General features: G+C 40.1%; 2 protein-coding genes across 6 annotated transcripts in view; both read right to left on the bottom strand.

Annotated features, from left to right (window-relative positions):
- CAAP1 (caspase activity and apoptosis inhibitor 1) overlaps positions 1 to 11979 on the bottom strand; it is a 31418-nt gene extending 19439 nt beyond the window's left edge. Inside the window, exons 1-3 of one of the 2 annotated variants that reach the window (XM_058170844.1) lie at positions 11735 to 11979; positions 6777 to 6977; positions 3659 to 3743 (exon numbers count right to left, since the gene is read on the bottom strand). In XM_058170844.1, the coding sequence (XP_058026827.1) occupies positions 3659 to 3743; positions 6777 to 6977; positions 11735 to 11857 (409 nt within the window). In that variant the 5' untranslated portion in view covers positions 11858 to 11979. Of the gene's footprint in view, positions 1 to 3658; positions 3744 to 6776; positions 6978 to 10040; positions 11696 to 11734 lie in introns of those variants that run through there. The other variant, XM_058170845.1, reaches the window with a different exon arrangement.
- A 6591-nt stretch (positions 11980 to 18570) lies between these two features.
- Positions 18571 to 26380, bottom strand: part of PLAA (phospholipase A2 activating protein) — a 34872-nt gene continuing 27062 nt past the window's right edge. For 3 of the 4 annotated variants that reach the window (XM_058170913.1, XM_058170915.1, XM_058170914.1), the window contains one exon: positions 18571 to 19297. In XM_058170913.1, the coding sequence (XP_058026896.1) occupies positions 18732 to 19297 (566 nt within the window). In that variant the 3' untranslated portion in view covers positions 18571 to 18731. The remainder of the gene's footprint in view (positions 19298 to 26380) is intronic. The other variant, XR_009153643.1, reaches the window with a different exon arrangement.

Below are 26380 nucleotides of genomic sequence, written 5' to 3'. Positions count from 1 at the left end.
AGTATTACGTTTGTGAGCAACTCTGACTCTGAAAATATTAATCTTAAATCTCCCCATATTTAGAGAGATTCCAGCTACATTTCCCTACACTTGCTAGAAGTGTCTTATTCTAGTTATATTATAGACGACTGCTGTATTTGTCTGCTGCATATGCAAACACACTTTTTTGCTTACTGTTCATTGGGGATCCACAATTTCAAAAAAGACTCCACTGCTTTAGGAATATATAAATGTATCACACAACAAAAGCACAGTATAATTAATGCATGTGCTTCTTTAAATGCCCACATCTATACATTTGGGACTACTGAGCTATTCAATATCCAAACAATGTCTCAGTAATCACATCTACCTTTAGTGGGAGGAGCTGCCCTTGATTGCCAAGTAAGGACACTGGCAAATTTCTATTCATACTGCAATTACAAAACAGAATTTATGCTTTCTTCATAAGGACAAAGAAAATGGATGTTTGATGTTTATATTCTAGTTCTGTCTTGCTTTCTCTAAAATAACTGATCTTCTCTATCAACACCTGCCATCACTTCACTTCTATTCAGACTTTGGCTTTATTTTATCCAAATCATATAATATCTTCCTCAAATCCCAGCACTGGTTTCTCATTCTCTCCTGCAATACAATTTCCTTGTCTTTATCTGTAGGTCTGGCAGAAGATTGAGCTGGTTTATATACTTGAGGAATGAACTGAAAGGCTATTTTCATAGACAGACAATGTTGATGAACAGTTGGAAGATATAAAAAAATGGGAGTTGCTCTTCTTTCTGTAAGACACAGGAATAAGGGAGAAGACACTTCGTATGAAAATTCAGTGCTTTCTGCATACTTTGCGTGAAAAAAAATCCTAGGTTTCAATCCTTTATATGATCAGTTGCCAAATCTTGAATTAGAAATTGTAGGGATAGTTATTGTATGTCAGTACAGGTAGTCCTCGACTTGCTACAGTTCGTTTAGCGACTGTTCGATGTTACAACGGCACTGAAAAAAGTGACTTATGACTGTTTTGCACACTTATGATCGTTGCAGCATCCACATGGTCACGTGATAAAAATTCAGACACTTGGCAATTGGTTCATATTTATGACAGTTGCAGTGTTCCAGGGTCATGTGATCACCTTTTGTGATCTTCTGACAAGCAAAGTCAATGGGGAAGCCAGATTCACTTAAAAACCATGCTACTAACTTAACAACTGCAATGATTCACTTAACAAATTTTGGTAACCTGTGGTAAGAAAGGTCGTAAAATGGGGAAAAATTCCCCTAACAAATTTCTCAATTAGCAACAAGTTCTCGCCGTTTAGATGCATGAACTTCAACTCCCAATGACTAAGCTGTCCAGATAATTCTGGGGATTAAACACTATAAATATGGAGGGCATTCATGGTGGAATAAACACTAACAGATAAAGTAGAGGTTTCGCTCAGAGGACAAGGCAATGCTCTAGGGTCCCATCTTTAAAATTTTCTATAATTAAAAATCAAATGACTTATTTGATAGTTCATTCATTCTACTTTTCTCCAATACAGCATAAATTGTTCTACTACCATTTCACCAAATCAAGAGACCATGGCAGTTTCCCAAACATACATAAAAAATAAAACAAATAAAAAAACAACTAATTAATAAAAATGCACAATTAACAACTAATTAATAAAAATGCACTAATCATAAAAATGAATAAACTACCGTGTTTCTCCAAAGATAAGACCCTGTCTTATATTTTTTTGAACCCTGACATAAGCGCTTCGCCTTATTGCCATGCACTCAAAAGCCCGATTGGGCTTATTATCAGAGGATGTCTTATTTTGGGGAAAACAAGATAATAACAAAATCAATACTAAAATAACATAATTAATCAACTTAAATAATTTGAAGATGAACTAAAAATGGCGATAGCGAACTATTTACCAATCATTCTTCATAAGAATTTCATTTTATTTAGTTTCCTGATTGTTACGAATATGGAGCAAACCTTAGGAAGACTATTCCAGTAACAGTGACAGAAAAACAGTCTCTCCTGGCCTCCATTTCTCTAATTTCACTTATATCCCCTGCCATGTGACATTTGTTCTTTCCATCCAAAGTGCTAAGCTCCTACACAGGATAACTGAGCTTTTGGGCCGGCAGATAGGATTTGCTAGGTTTTTCATATAGCCAAGCAAGAATAATGATGAAGCGGAGACAAGCAGCGAAATAACTCAGCAGAAAAGAACAGGATTAGTATACAAACCACATTACAGGTCCAAGTAATCAGTCTTCGAAAACAAGCCAAAGGTTCTGATAACTTGGTCAAGTAAAGAAGTTATTTCAAACACTAAGTTACTTCCAATTCAAATCTCTTTCCTAAATCAGATGGTGCGTATTGGCTCATGTCACAGACCAGTTCAGCTGGGAACAACAGTGGGATCTAGGACAACTCAGTGTGGGCAATTTTCCATGGCCAACTTGCTGCAGGATAATTCGCCACAGCCAGCTTGCCGCAGGACAACTTGTTGTGAGACAAGTTACACTAATATTGAAGAAATGGTGGACAAAATGAAGTGTGAATATCAGATATTAAAATATTTTTAATTATTTTAAATACCTAAAATTGAATTGTTGAATTGTCCTGCAGCAAGTTGGCCCAGGGTGAGTTGGCCACAAGAAGTCATCCCACCACGAATTGGCCATGGCGGGTTGGCTGCACCGAGTTGGCTGCAGTGAGTTGGCCATGGCAGGTTGGCCGCAGCAAGTTGTCCTAGACCCCACTCTTGTTCCCAGCTGAACTGAGATTGTGACATGAACCAATATGTACCATCTGATTTAGGAAAGAGATTTGAATTGGAAGTACCTCAGTATTTGAAATAACTTCTTTACTAAATAGACCCCTAAATAGATCCCTAAATTCCAAAGAAAACTTATCTGCTCCTTCACCTCCTATACCTTTCAGTCTCACTCTTGCCATGGCTCACATGGACTTGGAAAGTGCTTGGAGGAGCCCTAAGTGAGATCAAAAACTAAAGATAACCCAGCAGTAGGAGCCACTTCTTTCTCATTTTTCCTGCTGCATTCTGTTTTGCGGTACCATCAGTCTCCAATTCTCTTCTAATTCCTCCTAAATCTTGTTGTTCTTCTGCAGAAAAGGAAGCCTATATGATCCTACCTACTGTATAACTTGACAGAAACTAAAGATGTTTCTTTTTTCAGATGATGCAAATGTACCTAAATACTCATAGAGTCAAAATGATCAATCTTTGTAAGGCTACTGATTCCTTTTGGTATGAATTACTCCATAGTTTGAAGCTCAATAATTAATCCAATGGCACACATAAAATAGAGGGCTTTCAACTCTTGTCATCTCTAATTCAGATATTTAAATTCTAATTTTAGTAGCTATAATTGATGTCTAGAAAGACACATAGGTTTTAATTATATATGTATAATTCCAGACCATATATATGATCTGCAAAGAAATCCTGCTGAACTCAGTAAAAGTTACATGTTAGTAAACTTGCATTTATATAGTATTTAGCTTTTTACTACAAAAATATTTCTAATTTTCTTAATCGAAACAAAGCTGTGTCCTCATCTAGTCTTTAATAGTTGTTACTCTCAAATTTTAGAATAAACAATTCAAATTTAGTTCAGTATATATGATATTTACCTTCAAGAATTTTCAGTAACTTCTTTTCAGACATAAGGTCCAATTGTTCAAGACAAAGCCTTTTAATTTCTTCTATTGAACAGTTCTAAGGAAATTAAATAAAAAAGAAATGTTTCTATACAATAATTAAAACAAGGGATACTTTAGATAAGCCAAATTTAAACATGCTTGAAACAAACTAAAATCTGGTAATTAATTACTAATTAAATCTAAACTCACTAAAACAAGGAACTGAAAAGTTGACTTTGAATAGTAATATTAAAATGAAATAGTGTCATAAAACAATGTAAAAATAATAGAAATCCAGATATGCATGATTTGGAACTTGAATATTATGTTTTGAATAGAAGGAATACAATTAAAATGATAACATACAAACCTAATACATTATTAAATCATGATAAATATTCATTAAACTATTGACCAAAAAGTTAAATATATATGTAAGTAATTATATATTATTTTTATCAATCTAAAATACATATATTGGATTAAATCAGAAAAGTATAAAATATAGTGAATTATGCTCAGTATACTAGAACTCCACTTGTTCTGCTGTTTTTAGATGATTTTAAAGAGTTTTCTTAAGTGGCTAATTTAAAAAAATATATAGTCAATAATTTATATTTATTGGCATAAGTAATTAGCATCATGGATTAAACACGTTTTACATAAACAATCCAATAGAATCATAGGGCTGGAAGAGCCCTTGGAGGTCTTCTAGTCCAACCCCCTGCCTTAGGCAGAAGTCCTTATTCCATCTCAGACAAATGGTTGTCCATTTTTTCTTGAAAGCCACCAACAATGAAGTAGCCACAACTCTGGAATGCAAGCTGTTTAGTTGTTTTCACTGAAAACAGAATGATCCAGACTGCAATAGAGAGAACTACAGAGAAAACAAAGTTATGTGAAAAAATTGGCAGTTTATATATCAGTAATATACAAAATAGGGATGCGGTGGCTCAGTGGCTAAGATGCTGAGCTTGTTGATCAAAAGGTCGGCAGTTCAGCAATTCGACTCCCTAGTGCTGTGTAATGGGGTGAACTCCCATTACTTATCTCAGCTTCTGTCAACCTAGCAGTCCGAAAGCACGTAAAAAATGCAAGTAGAAAAATAGGGACCACCTTTGGTGGGAAGGTAACGATATTCCGTGTGCCTTTTGCATTTAGTCATGCCGGCCACATGACCACAGAGAGGTCTTTGGACAGTGCTGGCTCTTTGGCTTTGAAACTGAGATGAGCACTGCCACCTAGAGTCGGGAACAACTAGCACATATGTGCGAGGGGAATCTTTATGTTAATATACAAAACAGAGAGAATTTGTTGGGATCCACATTTGATGCAAAAGATACATGTTGGGATGTATCTTATACATCAATCGTTGATTAAAGAGAAAAAATGTTTTGGGGTAACTACAAGTAAATAATAAAAATGAACTATGAATTATATTCAGTTAACCTGTTTTGTGGTCAAGTTACTATTTTTTCAGCCCTAGTAATTTGCCCTTGCATGAAATAGTTTTGGAACTTGCAATCATCAGCATAGCCATTTTATGAATGGACATTGTAGGTCAGCCATTCTGGATATTCCAATGTGTTTCCTGGCCCCAAAGCATCTCTAATATTAGAGGTGTAGCTTTTTTTAATTGTCAGAACAGTTAAAGGGTCAAGAAATCCCACAAATGTCCAGTAGTTTAACTCATTGAAACCATGTCAACAATCTCAACTTTTTCCTAGTAGAGCCCAAATTTGACATAAACCTATCTCTACTACAGTCTTCTAAACAGGCATTCCCTGTTGTTTTGGGGTATGCTGAAAAGTTTTACAATTGCTGATCTTCCCTTTTTAAAAAAATATTTTAATTTAAAAATATTTTTGATTTTTTAAAACAATTTTACAAAAGTAATTATTGTAAAGAAAAACAGAGATAGCTTTAGGATATCACAACTGAATATCAGTGCCTTTCTCACCTACTAAAAGCTTCATCAATATTCTTAAGAATAGTAACACCTTAATGATGTTTCCGTTTTATTTTTAAATCCTGCTTTTCTGATTTCTAGTTAGTTATTTCCAGGCAAAGATGTCAAAAATCCTTTGGGAGTAGTATGTTCTTTAATTATAAATGACTTATTTATAAACTGCCAGGTTGCCACATTCTTATCTGGTGTTATGTCTAATTAAAGAAAAATTTCAATATCCCCTTGGAAAAGCTGTAATTATATATTACATTATTCCATATGCCACAGTAATTAACATTATGTACATTTCCAGTCTGATTTATCCCAAGGACTGTACATCAGCATTTATATCACAGAATTTATTAATATACATCCATATACAAATATATAAACACTAGCTGCCTTTACAGCAGTCTTAATAGATGAACTATTTAATCCATATAAACTACTACTGAACCATCTTACAATTATATAAGATGCACACTAAATAATGGTGCAGAGTTTAATTGGCAGGTTAATCAATTACAGCTTTCTTGATGAATCAGTGAGAACTTCTTTTAAAAAAAAGTAAAAAAAAAAGCCCACTATAATTGGTAGGATTGTAAATCTGAGATACAGATGTCTTGTTCTGAAGATATTCAAATGTTGGTGTGATATTGAAATAAGTAATAGAAAACAAACAAAAAACATTAATTTCCTTTCAAAAATATATGATCAGCTGGAACTCAGGAGGCAGAGAATAGATGGGGGTGGAGCCAGTCAGAATTTTTACTACCAGTTCTCCAAACTACTCAAAATTTCCGCTACAGGTTCTCCAGAACTGGTCAGAACCTGCTGAAACCCACCTCTGGTGTGTACACACAGACACACACACATACATACATGCATATACTCAGTCTTTTCTTAAATGTGATAACATAGATATTCACATGAAGCACTTATTTTAGAACAGTTTTTAAAGCTGCATCTTTTTCTAGGCTCCTGAGGCTAATTTCAGAAGTTATTCTTGGCATGGGTGTGCATAACCAATACACTTCATGGATAAAAACATATTTGCTTTTTAATCTTTTTTTAAAAAAGTATTTCATGTCTGTTCCAATGTATTGTGAGGCACCGTTTTTAAAAAGAATTTGCACAGCTCTAACTGGTATACTTCAATACCTTTAAAACATCAGGCAACATCTTCTGCAATTTCTTCTCCCCTATGATATAAAAGCATTGCTGAAGCATTTCCTTCTTGTCCGTAATATAGAAACTGACAGGCTTTAATTGCACAGTCAGATCTAGTCCACCTTCTTCTATGTCACTGGGCTCTTCTACCACATCTTTCTTTTCTGGAACTTGAGCAATACACTTGGTTTCCTGAAATATGACACACACAAAAATAACCAATACATACTTGATTGACTATGTGGTATTCTCAGCAAATAAACTATGACAAAGAACTGACAGTTCAGTCTCATGGAGTTCAGTATAGATTACTCACAAGTGAATCCATATAGAATTGCAGTTTGAATCAATGAAGCTTCTAAAATTGCTTCCTACTGTTGTATAGTCTAAACATCATAACACTCTCTAAATTATGACACATTCAGTGACAATATTTTAATATGGTTCATTAAGCTGCTCAATTCTGCATGTCAACATTATTTGAAAGATCATAAGGCCAGCAAAGGAGTTTACAAATGAATGTTGGAAAGGAAGACTAATAGAATAAGGTTATCATTATGTAAGACTAATTGACAGAATAAAAAAGCAATAATAGAAACCAATAATGTTTTATAGAGAGTTTTGTTATATTGTTGCATATACTTCAAGGGACAACTTATATGTTTTAAGAAATAAATGAAGGGTAAAGTATTGGGTCATTTAAGGGAGACACAATATTTTTGAACATCTAAGGGGATGAAAAGAGAATAACAAAAATTCAGAGCTATGTCTAAAAAAAAATCAAATTCTTTCAAAGTTACTTGAAAGAGGAAGAATTGAATTGGAAAAAAGAGGAACTGGAAAAAATTAAGGAGAATTATCACATTATTTGTTTACTAATTATTTTGATTATCACAAAGTGAATGATTTTCTACAGAGAAATGTTCCATACAAAAAGATAAGGCAATGAATGTAAGATTAGAGAAGATTATAAAACTTGAAGATGACCAGGATAAAAAGATCCAAAGATCAATTACTAGAGGTCAGAAAAAAGTCACAAATTAATAACCATATTAGCTCCATAATTTAGCAAAGGACTGAACATGCAGGACAAAGCAAGCAAGCAAGCCACTAAAGGAAAAGCCAAGGATACATTTTAACAAGCATTGAAATAGGGTGAGTTGGCCGCAAAACAATAATAGCTCACACAAGCAAAAATAACACATAAAATGTAGGAGAGAACACTGGAAGTTCTCAGGTACAGTATTTTCAATATATCAGTACCAAGATCCATAAGATACAATGAAGTCATTTGGAGCAATGTGTTTTATAACTTACTAGCTGAATACCCATGCTTCGCTATGAAACTATGTGATCAGGCTTGATAAATTGACACTTAAAGCCTGAAACTTAATGTAGAATGTATAACTCCATAGCATCAGAGCATGTTAATAAAAGGCAGTTGGAACAGAGCAGGAGGGGGAGTACAATGTCCCAGCCCGCAGGCGGATGAGTCATACTCTGGCCACACCCATGCCCGGTTTAGCAAATCAGAGCATGTTAATATAAGGCAACTGGCAGTTGGGACAGTGTTCCTTTCAGGTGGGGAGGGGGAGTAGAATGTCTAACTCCTTAGCATCAGAGTGTGTGAATATAATATTGTATATGAAATACTAATGCTCTGATGCTCATTTGGAAAAATCCTTTCTTAGTGAGCACCTAGAAGCCAAGAGGAACATATGTGGCAAATTTCAAGTTTGCAGGCTTTACGGTTCTAGAGATTTTGTGATTACGGCGTGAATGGTTTTCACTTTTATATATATAAATTTTGGAATGCTGTGATGCTTAAAATATGTTTTTTCACTGATACTTAGAATATAATTGTTGGATATAATAATATCATTCCAAAATGTAATCTAGATTTTGCAGTTAAATTAATTAAAAAGTCACATAGTTACTAATATTCCTTTTTTAATGATGTACAGGGAATCCTCAACTTACAACAGTTCATTTAGTGACCGTTCAAAGTTACAACGGCATTGAAAAAAGTGACTTATGACCATTTTTCACGCTGTTGCTGCTACAACCGTTATGCTATACCCATGGTCACATGATCAAAATTCAGATGCTTGGCAACTTTCTTGAATTTATCTAGTTGCAGTGTTCCTAGGTCATGTGATGTGACCTTCTGACAAGTAAAGTCAATGGGGAAGCCAGATTCATTTAATAACTTTGTTGCTAAGTTAACAATTGCAATGATTCATTTAATAACAGTGGCAAGAAAAGTCAAAGTGGGCCAAAACTCACTTAAGAAATGTTTCACTTAGCAGCATAAATTTTGGGCTCAGTTGTGGTCATAAATGGAGGACTATTTGTATTAACATATATTATATGTGCTATTACTAAGACATCACATCATGCTTAGTGACATTCTTTCCAAGTAGGAAGACCAAAATCATAATTCAAACATATAGGAAAGGCCAACAGATCGTAAGACTATGTATGAATACATATGGAACAGTGATTTGCTTCCCATTAGATGTGTATTATTTATTTGTTTGATAGTTTTTATTTATTTACTTATTTATTTGATTTATTTTCTCCCCATCTCATTTAGAAGTTATACTGGGCTGCTTACAACATTAAAACCATAAAGGATAAATATTTCTAAAATGGTAAAAATGGAATTATAATGGAATTCTAATCAAAGATAAAGTTATAATTAAAAGATGGGGAGAAATGGAGCAGGAGGTGCAAGGTGGGGAGGTGGATTGTCTCTTAATTCATCAACCACCTCCAGTGTGGCACTCCCCCGTTGGGTGGGCACAGCCAAATGATTAGTTTACAAGTGTGACCACCACTCAAAAAAGAAAAAGTAAATTGGATAAATACAGTAGGATATTCTGCAGAGACAGCTCTCCCCTTGTCTTGCAGGATTGCTTCTTCTAGATATTAAACTTCTGCCTCTGTATCCTAATATCAAATTATACTAGTAAAAATACAGTAATGCAGACCCCTGACAGTTATATCAGACAGCCACCACCTCACATTTGCAGGAAGACTGTGTTTTTTACAATTGCTAAATGTTTTCCTTTTGTGCATTCCTTACTCAGGTCAAACCACCAGATGCCATCATTCAGTGTTCAAAAGTTTTATTTGAGGCATAAGGCAAAAACATTGCCAAAGGTTACAAAGACATTTTATAGTCAGGTGCAAAACAGGTAGCCTGCACATACCTACTTCTACAATTTTCAAGGTTTTTTTGCTAATAGTTACCTGGATGAGATGGGTGGCATAAGAGAGGTGTGGGGGAGTGAGTTTCTGTGGCCGTGGCTTGTGACTGGGTGGGCAGGGCCAACATGATGTCACTCACATCACTCTTTCTTTCTTCTCCTTCTCTCTCCCTTTTTTCCTTCCTTTCTTTCTTCTCTCTCTCGTCAGCCCCGCTGCGCCGGGGCTGTCATTTTGGTGGGGACGGCAACCAACGGAGCCAACTGCCCCACATTCCAGCCTCCTGGGAAGCCTCACCTTGCCTCCATTTGCTAGCCCTGCATCCTGTCACTCACTGGTTGCTTCTCTGCCCACTCTTAACACCGCCAATGCCACTGCTGCTGGGAGACCAGTTGGACGCAGCCGAATGAGGCTTGATGTCCTGCCACAAGTAATAGAAAGTGCTTACGATCCAGGCTATGGTCAGATGAGAAAAGAGATTGTTGGAAGAAATATCCATCTGGGTTCAGTTCCAAGTGGGGAAAAAGTCACTGGAAACATGGAGACTGCTTGGAAAGATGGTTTAATGGTGGTCACATGTTCAAAGTGTTGAGTGAAGAACCAGAGAGGAAAGGAGAAGAGGAGGGGAGAAGGGTAGAAGGGATGCTGAGTGCCTGAGTTTATACTCTCTATGGCGCCCCACCTTGGTGTTTCCTGTTCCTGCATAAGAAATGTACCCTGATTGGTTGTCAAACTCCCAGGTGGTTTAGCGGTCTTAGCTAACATTATAGGTTGTCTCTCAAGCTTGCCTGAGCCTTGCCATGTGGTGAGTTTCTGTTGCTAGATGAGTCCTATTGTGTTGCAAATAATGGTCCATTGACAAAGGTGGGGGGGATTGAGTGAGCTTGGCTGAAGCCTTAATTGTCCATTGACAAAGGTGTGGGGGAGTGAGTTTCTGTCTCTGACCCATTGACAAAGGGTTGGGGGAGGCAGGAAGCTGATTTCTTTAAAACAGGTGTCTCCATTTCTTATCCAGGGAAATAATAATTTTCTGCCCTTTTTAATATTTTCTAAAATATTTCATTCTTCTAGGAGTGGGGTAAGTGCTAACTTCCTACAAGACCAAGAGAGCAATGGGGAAATGGCAACACCTGATTTTCAGGCAAGCATGGCAGGGCTTCGGGGAAGGGATTAAGCTGCTAACTCCTTCCCCCGCAGACCTTGATATCTCGGTCTTCCTTTGCTTTGCTGGCTGAGGGACTCTGGGAGTTGAAGTCCACAAGTCTTAAAGGGTCCAAGGTTGGAGACCCCTGAACTAGAATTTACCTCCCTCAACCAATCTTATGGGTTCACCCAACACACGGACAGTTTAGAAACGTTAACAGCATTTCTTCCTCAAGAAAGGTGCTACCACTCGCCAGATTTCCAGGAAACCAGGAGCCTGGCAGCACCTTTTCTGAGTCAGAAATGCTATTAAAAGATACGGTGAGCTCACTTCACAATCTAATCACTTGATTTGATTGCCACCCCACTTTTGATTTGATTGAACTAAGATAACGATTTTCCCTTAGTGGCTTTTTTTTTTATGTGATGCGAGTTTTAAAAGAGGTAAAAAAAAAAGACAGCCGTTATCCCGCCAAAACAGGCGCGCGAAGGGAGAGGCTGAAGTCGCGCCTTCTTGTCACGTGACTCCGATAACTACTACGCGCCTGCGCATTTCAGCCGCTCTCCCCTCGCAAGGCTGTCGGACTGTTGGATACCTCCGGAAGGCCGCGGGTTGCCTCAGTGCTGCGCCGTTTTCTTTCGCTGCCACCTCCTTCCTCTGGGCCGCTTAAACGGGAGCGATGTCGCTTCTTCTCTTTAGAGAATTTACGGCCCGTCATGGCGTCCGCCACCCCGAAACGGTTGCAGTTCCTTTAAAGGGTCTTGCAAAATAAATAACCGCATCGAACAGCCATCTCGCGACTGGCGGGATCAGTGTTACGCTCAGCTGGACCGTTGTCGCAGTTTGCTTGCGTCATTCTTGCGACTTGTTCGCCATAGAGATAGAAATCTTATATAGAGTGAAAGAAGCATCTTTTATTTGGAAGCTATTGGCTTTTGTTTTTTGTTACAGAACCTTCATGTACGATACGTTACAGCTAGCCCTCGACTTAGAGTTCATTTAGTGACATGACATTTTCAGCGGCACTGAAAAAATGACATTTTTTACACTTATCATTTCAGCATCCCAATGGCCATGAGATCAAAATTCAGACACTTGACAACTGACTCATATTTATGACAGTTGCTGTGTCCCAAGGTCATGTAATCCCCTTTTGCAAGCTTCTGACAAGCAAAAGTCAATGGGGAAGCCAGATTAATTTAATCGTGTTACTAATTTAACATCAGTGATTCACTTACTGTGGCAAGAAAAGTCCTAAAATAGAGCAAAACTCAATAAATATCTCACTTAGCAACAGAAATTTTGGGCTCAATTGTGGCCATAAATTGAGGACTACCTGAATTATCAGTCCAAAGCTGACCTTAGAACTATTCCGGCTTCAAGAAAAATTGCTCAGGTTGCTGCCATTTAACCCACATCCAGTACTCTGACTCAGTAAAAAGAATAAATGCCAACAATTGATAACAAACAAGGATCTTTTTTGAAAATCTGAAATAAGCAGTTGTACCATTTAGATGAAAAGGGCAGCCTAGATAGGATAGATAAAGGATCTAAAGAAACATGCAGGTTAATAACAACTTTGGTAATATGATAGCCTACAAAAATTAATAAATTCTCTTCATGGAATCATCCAAATATATAAAAGCCTGACATTCTTTAAGAATCCCTGCATTTATTTAAAATGGGTATCTTCATGTGTTTATGTGCAGTTCAGGACAATCAATAAAAACCCTGTGTAAATTTGATTTCACTCAAGGATTTAGTGAAAACAAATACTCTTCCTTGGAGCAATTTCATGGTGACAAAGCATGAATTACTTCATGGATTCAAATATATTATTTGAATTGATGGTAGTTTCATCTGGAAGCAGTATAAAAATAATAATAAAAAGCAAAAGAGATTTTGTGGATCAGACTGAGGTTTGGGGGCTCAGTGAAGCCAAAAATAGATCCTTGATTGTTATAGTACACTCCCCTTGGACAAATCTGATTTCTGTATCTTAACAATCATGAATGATTAATTTTTCCCACTGTCTCACCTAACAACTGATCTTTTAAAGTCAGTTATTAATCATGAACATAATTATGAAATCTGACATTTGTTTGTTCCCTGTAAAATATAAAATTTTATGAGAGTCCTCGCTTTGATTTATAATTTTGCACAATGTTGGTATTGTGAAAAGTAGGGTTCTACAATTTGTATGATTTGGTTGATCACAATTGTGATCTATGAATTTCAGTGGTTCCACTCTAAACAGTAGTTGAATCTATGAACACCATGCTCAGATCCGTTATTTGTACCTGTTGCATTATAATTGAAAACACAAATGTAATGGTATTTCCTTTCAATATACTGTATGAAAATTGCTCATTTTTAAGAAAAATCTTAGTAAAAATCCTTAACACTCAAAAAGATTCATGACTGCACCTTTTTTTTTTGCCCAGCAGTTAAGAGGTTGGCTTGTTGACCAGAAGGTTGGTACTTCGAGACCCAAGTACCATGTGACGGGATGAGTTCCTGTTCTTGCCCCAGCTCCCAATAACCTAGGAATTCTAAAGTATTCAATTGCAAGTAGATAGAAGATGGTAGAATAACAGAGTTGGAAGGGACCTTGGAGGTCATCTAGTCCAACCCCCTGCTTAGGCAGGAAACCTACACCACTTCAGACAAATGGTTATCCAACATCTTCTTAAAAATTTCCACTGTTGGAGCATCCACAACTTATGGAGGCAAGTTGTTCCACTGATTAATTGTTCTAACTGTCAGGAAATTTCTCCTTAGTTAGATAAACAGGTACAATTTTGGTAGAAAGATAAGGCATTCTGTGTGCCTCAATGTATAGTCAATGCCAGCCATATGACCATGAAAGTGTCTTCAAACAATGCTGGCTGAAGGAACTAGGAAATGGAGATGGGCACCATTCCCTAGAGTCGGATACGACTGGGTAGGGCAAACCTTTTCCTTTTTAATATTGTTTAACAGAATATCCATGATTTTAACTATATAATCCATGAGCTCAGATGTATTCTGTGATTCGATAATACATTTGGTAAGGTCCCATAAAAATCTAAAGAATGTAAATAAAAATTATTATTATTATTATTTATTCAATTTTTATACCGCCCTTCTCCCGAAGGACTCAGGGCGGTGTACAGCCAAGATAAAACAAAACGATACAAAAATATACAATTTAAAATACAAATTAAAAAACTTATTATATAGGTGGCCTAAAAACTTTAAAAATATATAAAACTAAAAACCCCATTAAAATTAGTAATAAATTTAAAACCAATAAAATTTAGGCCAGCCCCGCGTGAATAAATAGATGTGTTTTCAATTCGCGGCGGAAGGTCCGAAGGTCAGGTATTTGGCGTAAACCCGGGGGAAGTTCGTTCCAGAGGGTGGGAGCCCCCACAGAGAAAGATCTTCCCCTGGGGGCCTGCAGCCGACATTGCTTGGCGGACGGCACCCTGAGAAGTCCCTCTCTGTGAGAGCGCACGGGTCGGTGGGAGGCATGAGGTAACAGCAGGCGGTCCCGTAAGTACCCAGGCCCTAAGCCATGGAGCGCTTTAAAGGTTGTAGCCAAAACCTTAAAGTGCACCCAAAAGGCCACAGGCAGCCAGTGCAGTCTGCGCAGGAGCGGTGTTACACGGGAGCTACGCGGAGCTTCCTCTATCACCCGCGCAGCTGCATTCTGGACTAACTGAAGCCTCCGGGTGCACCTCAAGGGGAGCCCCATGTAGAGAGCATTACAATAATCCAAGCGAGAGGTAACGAGCGCATGAGTGACTGTGCACAAGGCATCCCGATCAAGGAAGGGGCGCAACTGCCGAACCAGGTGAACCTGGTGGAAGGCTCTCCTGGAGACGGCCGCCAAATGATCTTCAAACGACAGCCGTTCATCCAGGAGAACACCTAAGTTGCGCACCCTATCCTTTGGGGCCAATAACTCGCCTCCAACAGTCAGCCGCGGCTGCAGCTGACTGAATCGAGATGCCGGCATCCACAGCCACTCCGTCTTGGAGGGATTAAGCTTGAGCCTGTTTCTCCCCATCCAGACCCGTACGGCTTCCAAACACCGGGACAGCACTTCAACAGCTTCATTGGGGTGGCCCGGGGTGGAAAAGTACAGCTGAGTATCATCAGCGTACAGCTGGTATCTCACCCCAAAGCCACTGATGATCTCACCCAACGGCTTCATATAGATGTTGAACAGAAGGGGCGAGAGAATCGACCCCTGCGGCACCCCACAAGTGAGGCACCTCGCGGCCGACCTCTGCCCCCCTGTCAACACCGTCTGCGACCGGTCGGAGAGATAGGAGGAGAACCACCGATACACGGTGCCTCCCACTCCCAATCCCCCCAACCGGCGCAGCAAGATACCATGGTCGATGGTATCAAAAGCCGCTGAGAGATCTAATAGGACCAGGGCAGAGGAATAACCCCTGTCCCTGGCCCTCCAGAGATCATCCACCAGTGCGACCAAAGCTGTCTCTGTGCTGTATCTGGGCCGGAAGCCGGACTGGAACGGGTCTAGATAGACAGATTCATCCAGGTATTGGGGTAGCTGCCGCGCCACAGCACTCTCTACAACCTTTGCAACAAAGCGAAGGTTGGAGACCGGACGATAATTACCCAAAATAGCTGGATCCAGGGAGGGCTTCTTGAGGAGGGGTCTCACCACCGCCTCTTTCAAGGCGGCAGGGAAAACCCCTTCCAACAGAGAAACGTTGATAATCCCCTGGAGCCAGCCTCGTGTCACCTCCTGAGTGGCCAGTACCAGCCAGGAAGGACACGGGTTCAGTAAACATGTGGTGGCGTGGAGCCTCCCCAACAACCTGTCCACGTCCTCGGGAGCCACAGGGTCAAACTCATCCCAAACAGACTCAACAAGACGTGCCTCCTCTCTCTCGCTTGGATCATCCCAATTTCGGTCCAGACCATCCCAGAGCTGAGCGATTTTATCGTATAGATAACCACTAAACTCCTTGGCACGTCCCTGCAAAGGGTCATCCCGCACCTCCTGATGAAGGAGGGAGTGGGTCACCCGAAACAGGGCGGCCGGGCGGTTATCTGCCGACACAATGAGGGTGGAGGCGTAGGAACGCCTCGCCTCCCTCATTGCCACTAGGTAGGTCCTACAATAGGACCTAACTAGTGTCCGATCAGCTTCGGAACGACTGGACCTCCAAGTACTCTCTAGGCGTCTTCTCCGGCGTTTCATCTCCCTCAGCCCCTTGGAGAACCAAGGGGCCGGACGAGATCTGCGCCGGGTCAGAGGCCGCAAAGGCACGACACGGTCCAAGGTCCCAGCCGCGGCCTGTTCCCAGGCCACAACTAGTTCCTCAGCCGAGCCGCGGGCCAAATCCTCAGGGAATGGCCCAAGCTCCGTCAGGAACCTCTCAGGTTCCATCAGTCGCCTGGGACGGAACCAGCGTATAGGTTCTGTCTCCCTGCGATGGTGGGTGGCGGTTCGGAAGTCCAGGCGAAGGAGAAAATGATCTGACCATGACATCGGTTCTGTTACTAAGTCCATTGGCCTTTAGGAAGTCCCTGGAGACTTGGTTGTTTTCTGCCCATTTCTTCTAGGGGAATGCAGTATTCAAGTATTTTTATAGGGTTGGAGGAATGTTTCTGCCAGGTTTCTTCTGCTTGAAGAGCCAAAATATTCGCCTGCAAATATTCTCTCTTGATCCTAGCAGCTTTTTAAAACTATTTGCAGAGAATATTGAAACACTTTGTGGAACTGACAGCAAGGCAATAGGGCAATTTCATAACAATCCACAGCAAACATTTGTACCTATAGATACCGAAAGGCAGCTATACCAGCAGTCTCTCTTAAAAGGAAGAGAGGTGAGTGTAATGTGTTCATCTTAAATGTCTGACTTTGGAATGAGTCAGAGGTCCCATCTTCTTCTTCATCATCTAGTACTGTATAAAGCAAGAGAAGAACTACAACCATCTAAAGCAGTAAGATGTATGTCTGCTGAACCACTCACATTTTTGTTATTTCCATAACTTTGAATGGTCTCATCTGTGTTATGCAAACCAAATCAATTATAGATTAATATCTGATGCCAAGATATTATTTGTTACTCAAACTTAACCTATGATATTCTGATTGTTTTGCATATAGGCACCAACTATCTTGTTCATTGTGATCAGAATTAGTAAATTTGGTTGTTTCAAATATATCACACTCATGGTAGAATGATTTGGGGGTTGTCTGAGTACAAGGAAGCAAATACAACGTAGGGATTATTGTATTCCTACACTAAGCCATAATGGCTGGGGCTACTCTTTATGCTACAGTAGAGAACAGTTTGACACATTTTCTCAACCCCAACATTGTAGTTTGTGATTTGTTTATGTCTTAGCAGCATATATGAAAGTTTGACTATCTTATTAACCCTGTTAAATATGATATTCAGACTTTGATTTTGAAACTTGATAGGAAGGTCTCACACAAAATTTACTTACAATTTCCATTTCAATAAGAAACCACCTCCTATAAAGGAAACTTCCCAAAATAAATTGAGAACATTCAGAATGGAAATAATTATTTGCATATTTAGCATTGCAGCTGCATTTCTAAATCCACAAGAAATGATAAGCATAGGAGCTGCATGTTTCTGATAAGGAACTAAGAAATAATGCTGACATTTAGGTATAAGGCTTAGACTTTAGAATGAGCATTTCATCAATATGAATGAGACAGCTTATACTTTGTAGCATTATTTTTGCAAATCTGGCTGGCTGAAGATAACATTGCACTCAACACTGGGAAGGTTATCACTAAATTCAGAGAAAGATAGAACTATATGTATTCTGAAGAAACATTCTATAGAAAGACAACCAAAAATGAAAAAGAGCACAGTACACCTGGAAATACAAAAGATTTATTTCCTGGTATGCTAGATTTTTCTGGAACGGTGGTTAAAAAGACATCTGTATGTGGGAAGTCAACTTTCTGATATATCCCCAGTTTCATAAAGAATGAAGACCACTATTAGCAGTGTCATACAATGTAAAAGCTCAAAGAATAAGCAAGGAACTAATATCAAAACAATTGCTGGAATTTCTTCCAAAATAGAAAACTTAAATGTAGTTAACTTCCTTCCAGCTCTCTCAATTGGTAGTGAGAAAATTTCTATTTGCTCAAGAGAACTTTTCAGTCACCTCTTCTATGCAGCCCTGTGGATCTAATCCCAGATATAATTCGTTCTAGATGGTTTTACCAAAATGGAGGCACTTGATGAAACAAGAATCCATTCTGCAAGTGATTTCTGCCTGATGAAAAGCAGCAGTAAATGTGTCATACGTGTCAATGAATCAAGATTCCCTTAGTAATTTTTATTACTACTAACCCACAGAAGCTACTAAAATTATCTTTAAAATAAGCACGCACTTAACAGTTTCGAAGAAAAACACTTTTAAAATCAGTGCAAAAAAATTTATTCTGATCATTTCACTTCCAGAGAGTTTGTCCACAATATTCTTTTTTCTTTTTTTTTCTTTTTGTAAAATACGAAAATGGGTATCTTTGATATAGTCCTAGACTCCCAAGTGGTGTTTTTTTTTAAGGGAGGGATTTACAGCAAATTAAGAACAAATCTACAGCATTCATTTACTTTAGCTGGTTCTGATACAGAGGAATATTTTTTAATTTGAGAATCGACTCCTAGGGACTTGGCTAATTGTACAGCATTTGAATCATCACTGATCAATGTCCCAAGAGCCACAAGCAATCTAAAAATAGCTTCAAGGTCTTGCACTACCTCTATGACTGTGCTGATCACTGACAAACACTGAGCTTTGCCCTCAATGTTGTTACTCTTATGTAGACAAACGGCATAGTTTAAAGCCAACGTAGCCAGTGCAATGTGAATGTTCTTATTGCTGCTCAGCTTCAGTTCTATTGCTTGTGACATTATGGAGTCCCCCTGTGCCATCATGAGCTTTTGGCCAACTGGGTGAATAAAACAATTGCATAAAATTCGCAGAGCCAGCATCTGGTTGGCTTGCTTTCCTCCAGTGTTCAGGAATTTGATGAGATGACTGCAGAACTGAAGGCCATCCTTTTCGCCACAGAAGCTTTCGTTCACGTTGGGGTGCCTGATTGCTAATCGAAGAATATCTAGTGCTGGAAAGACAAAGTCTAAAAACAGAAATACAGAAGCAGTCAATGTTTTTCCTATTAAATTATACAGAATTGTCAGTAAATTAAAAACTCTCACTATTCCAATAGCTGAGCAGAATTAACTCACCAAAGGTTAGGAATGAAATGGTTTTCTGAGAAACACATTTCATATTCCCACTGGCAAAAATGGAAAAACTAAACATTATGGATATTAAAATGAACTCACACACAGGGACTCCATTTAGAATGTCTAGGCTGATGACATGTTTAAGCTCAGAAGCTAAGCAGCACCAGGCCTGACTGGAAATCTTTTCAGCAATCTGGATATAAAAGGGAAGCAATGGTTTGAAATACATGTGGTGTGCACATAGTATCTCCTCTATGTAGTACCTCTACATACTCTGAATCTAAGTCTTATTGGTTAGGAGAGCTATTAAGGAAACACCAAGCTGTAAACTAGGCTGGGAAATTAAGAAATATTCAATAAGAAAGCTCTGGCAAACTGCTTCTGTACTGTTGCCAAGAAAGTTAGGTACGCCTTCATGAAATCAACAGGAATCAAGCTCAACTTGTAAGAGACTTGAATTTAATAAGTAAGGTAGTTGGCTAACCAAAAATTAATCTATATATGTTTGTACTAATATCAAAGTCACAACATTTGCAACAATGGACTGAATATAGCATATTATGAAAATCTAAGTTAACCTGTCTGTAAGATGATATAGTAGTATACTAAGTTTCCTGAGGATGGGCTCCAGCATGAGCCCAAAAGCTTGGAAGAATAAACCTTTGGTCCCATTGACTAGCTCAGATTGGATCCTGCAACATTATCCTGGGACACGTAGATTTGCCTTCCTTTACTTGAAAATTATACAATTCTGAAAGATCGCTTAAATAAGAGCCAAAAAAACCAGAATGGATATTGCATCATAACCCTCAGAACTTTACTGTTCCTTTCCATTCTTAAAACATACTTCTTCTCAAATAAATATCAGCAATGGAAAATCTGAGAATGTCACCCTACCACCAACTAATTCCCCCATCTGCTCATTCTTGCCTACAGAATATGGGTTATGCCTCGAGCTTTCTAAATTGTCCAGCAACTGATTGCAACAACAAGCAACTGTTTATAACAACAGTCACATTTCGGAAGATGGGCAGCTGCATCTTGTGGGGTTTTATTATTTGGCTGTACACCGCCCTGAGTCCTTCGGGAGAAGGGCGGTATAAAAATCTAATAAAATAAATAAATAAATGAATGAATGAATGAATTTCCAAAACACAACTATTCATGAGCAGGAAGCTCTTAGAAGATAAGAAGAACTGCAAAATTGGATATACGATTAGGAAAAAAATGGAAAGCAAACAAGCAATTCATTAAAATCACTCTTGTAAGTGAAACCTACATCCTAGTGGCCTTAAGGACATAGCCATATAATTTTCTTGACAAAAATACAAGACATATGTCACTGCTGCTTTCTGCTTTTTTTCTTTTTAATTGTCCTAACCTTAAAAATCACAGATAAAGAAAAGGCTCCAAACATTGTTTTCCTAGAGGAATTGTTTTCCTCTAGGAAATTGTTTTCCTAGTAATTGTTTTCCTCCTAGAGGAAATGCATTATCTAAACATAAACATGTGTTCACTGTGTGCGTTTTCAATTAGTCAAACTACATATCTAAACTGAACTTCCTGCTTTTAGTTGGTTCTAGTACATGGATTCCGCATTTTTCTTCATGGGTAGATACACTATGAAGTTTGTCAAGCAATTCTACAAAGTGGAAAGACTTACACAAAGACCTGGATATTCACACAGTGGCAACTATGGAATGTAATGAATAATAAAGTACCTGTTTATCAGAATAGCAAAACACTGTGCTACAACTAACACTGCTCTTAATTTCTAAGAAAGTTTATAGCATCCACTCTTATTTGACAACTATAATCAAATTTTTAAAAATATGCATTATAAAAGCTTATATTGCTTCATGAGAATTCCTAAGGCAATTCACATTTCTATGTAGCTTGTATTCATCATCATCTGAAAGTAAGATTAAACTTTATCAGAAACGTTCTGCTGTAGTTGCTCTAGGATGGGATTGAACGGACCTGATGATTTGAGGAAGGAGGGGCTCCTGGATTTGTGTTTCCTGCTGGAGCAAATGGTGGAAATCATGGCCAGGAGGCCCAGCTCTAACAGATACATCAGTTACAAACCTACCTGGACAAGGAAATCTCAGCAACTATAACTCCTGCCTTGGTCACCATGAATGGAACCTGCAACGCATCCTACAAGGGGCTGCCTTTAAATACAAGGACTTGGAAGGTATGACTTGTATAGAATGTAGTGGCCATATTTCTAATCAGGATGATCAATTATAGTAGAGTCACATTTAGCAGGTTCATCTGCTAAGGATGACCAGGTCAGGTCATCTATGGAGGGCTTGCTGAAGATTCTAATTCTGGAAAGACCAGAGGGCACATTCTTTGGTAATTAACTGTACAGCACTATATGTAACAGCAGCCCTTGGAGGCATGCATGGCTTCTGTCCCTCCAATGTTTTAGGAGGTATTTTAATCCATTCTTTTTTAATGAAAATTCACGATGAAGATTCTGAGAGGCCATTTTATGCAATGTAATGTGGTTTTTAATTGTTCCTTACATCTATACTACTTAGAGTGTATATATTTGGGGCTTTCTGTAAATATTATGAATGGAGAAAGAGTTGAGAGGAAGGAGAAGACTGAAAACAATTATGATTGGATGGAGATCACATCCTCCAAAAGAGAGAATTAAGAATTTTAAAGGGGGAGGGGCAGGCGGGTGATGGGGAAACCCGTCGGGAGGGTATGTCCAGTCCTAGCGCTCACGACATTATTTTAGCTGGTCCGAAGACAGGAGGAGGGTTTGAACAGAGCAGAGAATATCATTCCATCTGTACGGTAAGTGGGAGGGGCAGATATGGCGGAGGCAGGGGGGTCGTTCTTTGGGAGCCCGTGGTCGATGTTTAAAGGCGATCACGTGCTCCGGCCCCCCAGTCCCTACTCGTTCCCCGGATGGTCAAGATCCTCAGAGCTCGGGCCTACGGCTGATGCTCTGCAATGCCCGGTCCGTGGTTAATAAGGCTCCCCTGATTTGCGATCTGGTTCAGAGGGAGTCCATGACCTTATGGGCATTACAGAGACCTGGTTGGGCACAGAAGGGGTGTACCCTGGTAGAACTGTGCCCGCCGGGTTTCTGTGCATTCCATCAGCCGAGGCCCAGGGTAGGGGTGGCGGGGTGGCGGTTGTGATTAGAGAGTCTGGAGCCAAGGGAGTCCACTGTTCCTCAGATAGCTGGCTGTGAATCCCTCCTTGTGAAGTGGGGCCATCGTAATCAGATGGGGTTGTTGATCACGTACCTGGCTCCTTGCTGCGTGACTACAGCCCTACCTGAGCTACTGGAGGTGCTTGCTGGCGTGGCGGTTGAGATCCCCAGACTTTTGGTCTTGGGAGATTTCAACTTGCCATCGGGCCGCTTGTCATCAACAGTGGTCCAGGAGTTCCAGGCCTCCATGACGGCCTTGGACCTGATTCAAGTAACTGATGGCCCTACACACATCGGGGGAGGCGCGCTAGACTTGATTTTTATCTCTGGTCAGTGGGTTAATGATCTGGAATTAGGAGATATAGTGAAAGAACCATTGTCATGGTCAGATCATTTTCTCCTTCGCCTAGACTTTCGAACCGCTGCTCACCACCGCAGGGAGACGGGGCCGCTGCGTTGGTTCCGTCCCAGGCGCCTGGTGGACCCGGAGGGGGTCCTGACGGGGCCTGGGCTGTTTCCTGAGGATCTTACCCACGGCACGACTGAAGAACTAGTTGCGGCTTGGGATCGGGCGCGGCTGGGGCTTTGGACCGTGTCGTGCCTTTTGCCTCTGACCCGGCGCAGATCTCAATTGGCTCCCTGGTTCTCCGGGAGCTGAGAGAGATGAAACGCGGAGAAGACGCCTAGAGAGTGTTTGGAGGTCCAGCAGGTCCGAGGCTGATCGGACACTAGTGAGGTCCTTTACCAGGACTTACCTAGTGGCAATGAGGGAGGCGAAACGCCTCGTTTCCACCCTCATTGCGTCGGCAGATAACCGCCCGGCCGCCCTGTTTGGGTGACCCGTTCCTCCTTCAACAAGAGGCGGGATGACCTGCAGGGTGGAGCCGAGGAGTTTAACGGTTATCTATACGATAAAATCGTTCAGCTTCGTGATGGTTTGGACCATGATTGCGATGATTCAGCTGAGGTGACAGAGACTCGTCTTGTTGAGGTTATTTGGGATGAGTTTGATTCTGTGGCTCCGAGGGCGTGGACAGGTTGCTGGGGAGGTTGCATGCGACCACGTGTTTACTGGACCCGTGTCCTTCCTGGTTAGTACTGGCTGCTCAGGAAGTGACACGAGGCTGGTTCCAGGGGATTATAAATGCTTCTTTAGTTGAAGGGGTTTTCCCCGCCGCCTTGAAGGAGGCGGTGGTGAGACCTCTCCTGAAGAAGCCTTCCCTGGACCCAGCTATTTTGGGAAATTATCGTCAGTCTCCAACCTTCGCATTTTAGCGAAGGTTGTAGAGAGTGTGGTTGCATGGCAGCTTCCCCGGCACCTGGAGGAAGCTGTCTATCTAGACCCGTTCCAGTCCGGCTTCCGGCCCGGTTATAGCACGGAGACGGCTTTGGTCGCGTTGGTGGATGACCTCTGGAGGGCCAGGGACAGGCGCTGTTCCTCTGCCTTGGTCCTATTAGATCTTTCAGCGGCTTTTGATACCATCGACCATGGTATCCTGCTGCGGTTGGAGGGATTGGGAGTGGGAGGCACCGTTTATCGGTGGTTCTCCTCCTATCTCTGACCGGTCGCAGTCGGTGTTGACAGGGGGCAGAGGTCGCCTCGAGGGGCCTCACTTGTGGGGTACCCCAGGGGTCGATTCTCTCGCCTACCCTGTTCAACATCTACATGAAGCCGCTGGGTGAGGTCATCAGTGGGTTCGGGTGAGTTATCATCTACGCTGATGACACTCAGCTGTACTTTTCCACCCGGACCACCCCAACGAAGCGGTCAAGTGCTGTCCCGGTGCCTGGAAGCCGACGGGTCTGGATGGGGAGAAACAGACTCAAGCTCAATCCCTCCAAGACGGAGTGGCTGTGGATTCCGGCATTCGGTACAGTCAGCTGCATCCGCAGCTGACTGTTGGGGCAGTTAGTGGCCCCAAAGGAGGTGGTTCGCAACTTGGGCGTCCTCCTGGATGGCCGGAAATAAATATCAGCAATGGAAAATCTGAGAATGTCACCCTACCACCAACTAATTCCCCCATCTGCTCATTCTTGCCTACAGAATATGGGTTATGCCTCGAGCTTTCTAAATTGTCCAGCAACTGATTGCAACAACAAGCAACTGTTTATAACAACAGTCACATTTCGGAAGATGGGCAGCTGCATCTTGTGGGGTTTTATTATTTGGCTGTACACCGCCCTGAGTCCTTCGGGAGAAGGGCGGTATAAAAATCTAATAAAATAAATAAATAAATGAATGAATGAATGAATTTCCAAAACACAACTATTCATGAGCAGGAAGCTCTTAGAAGATAAGAAGAACTGCAAAATTGGATATACGATTAGGAAAAAAATGGAAAGCAAACAAGCAATTCATTAAAATCACTCTTGTAAGTGAAACCTACATCCTAGTGGCCTTAAGGACATAGCCATATAATTTTCTTGACAAAAATACAAGACATATGTCACTGCTGCTTTCTGCTTTTTTTCTTTTTAATTGTCCTAACCTTAAAAATCACAGATAAAGAAAAGGCTCCAAACATTGTTTTCCTAGAGGAATTGTTTTCCTCTAGGAAATTGTTTTCCTAGTAATTGTTTTCCTCCTAGAGGAAATGCATTATCTAAACATAAACATGTGTTCACTGTGTGCGTTTTTTATTTATTTTATTTATTTATTTAATTTGATTTTTATACCGCCCTTCTCCCGAAGGACTCAGGGCGGCCCGAAGGACTCAGGGTCCTTCAATTAGTCAAACTACATTCAATTAGTCAAACTACATATCTAAACTGAACTTCCTGCTTTTAGTTGGTTCTAGTACATGGATTCCGCATTTTTCTTCATGGGTAGATACACTATGAAGTTTGTCAAGCAATTCTACAAAGTGGAAAGACTTACACAAAGACCTGGATATTCACACAGTGGCAACTATGGAATGTAATGAATAATAAAGTACCCGTTTATCAGAATAGCAAAACACTGTGCTACAACTAACACTGCTCTTAATTTCTAAGAAAGTTTATAGCATCCACTCTTATTTGACAACTATAATCAAATTTTTAAAAATATGCATTATAAAAGCTTATATTGCTTCATGAGAATTCCTAAGGCAATTCACATTTCTATGTAGCTTGTATTCATCATCATCTGAAAGTAAGATTAAACTTTATTAGAAACGTTCTGCTGTAGTTGCTCTAGGATGGGATTGAACGGACCTGATGATTTGAGGAAGGAGGGGCTCCTGGATTTGTGTTTCCTGCTGGAGCAAATGGTGGAAATCGTGGCCAGGAGGCCCAGCTCTAACAGATACATCAGTTACAAACCTACCTGGACAAGGAAATCTCAGCAACTGTAACTCCTGCCTTGATCACCATGAATGGAACCTGCAACGCATCCTACAAGGGGCTGCCTTTAAATACAAGGTATGACTTGTATAGAATGTAGTGGCCATATTTCTAATCAGAATGATCAATTATAGTAGAGTCACATTTAGCAGGTTCATCTGCTAAGGATGACCAGGTCAGGTCATCTATGGAGGGCTTGCTGAAGATTCTAATTCTGGAAAGACCAGAGGGCACATTCTTTGGTAATTAACTGTACAGCACTATATGTAACAGCAGCCCTTGGAGGCATGCATGGCTTCTGTCCCTCCAATGTTTTAGGAGGTATTTTAATCCATTCTTTTTTAATGAAAATTCACGATGAAGATTCTGAGAGGCCATTTTATGCAATGTAATGTGGTTTTTAATTGTTCCTTACATCTATACTACTTAGAGTTTATATATTTGTGGCTTTCTGTAAATATTATGAATGGAG

This window comes from Ahaetulla prasina, chromosome 2, assembly GCF_028640845.1.
Source record: "Ahaetulla prasina isolate Xishuangbanna chromosome 2, ASM2864084v1, whole genome shotgun sequence".
In the NCBI taxonomy this organism is placed as follows: Eukaryota; Metazoa; Chordata; class Lepidosauria; order Squamata; family Colubridae; genus Ahaetulla; species Ahaetulla prasina.
This window is presented reverse-complemented; position numbering and strand designations above follow the sequence as displayed.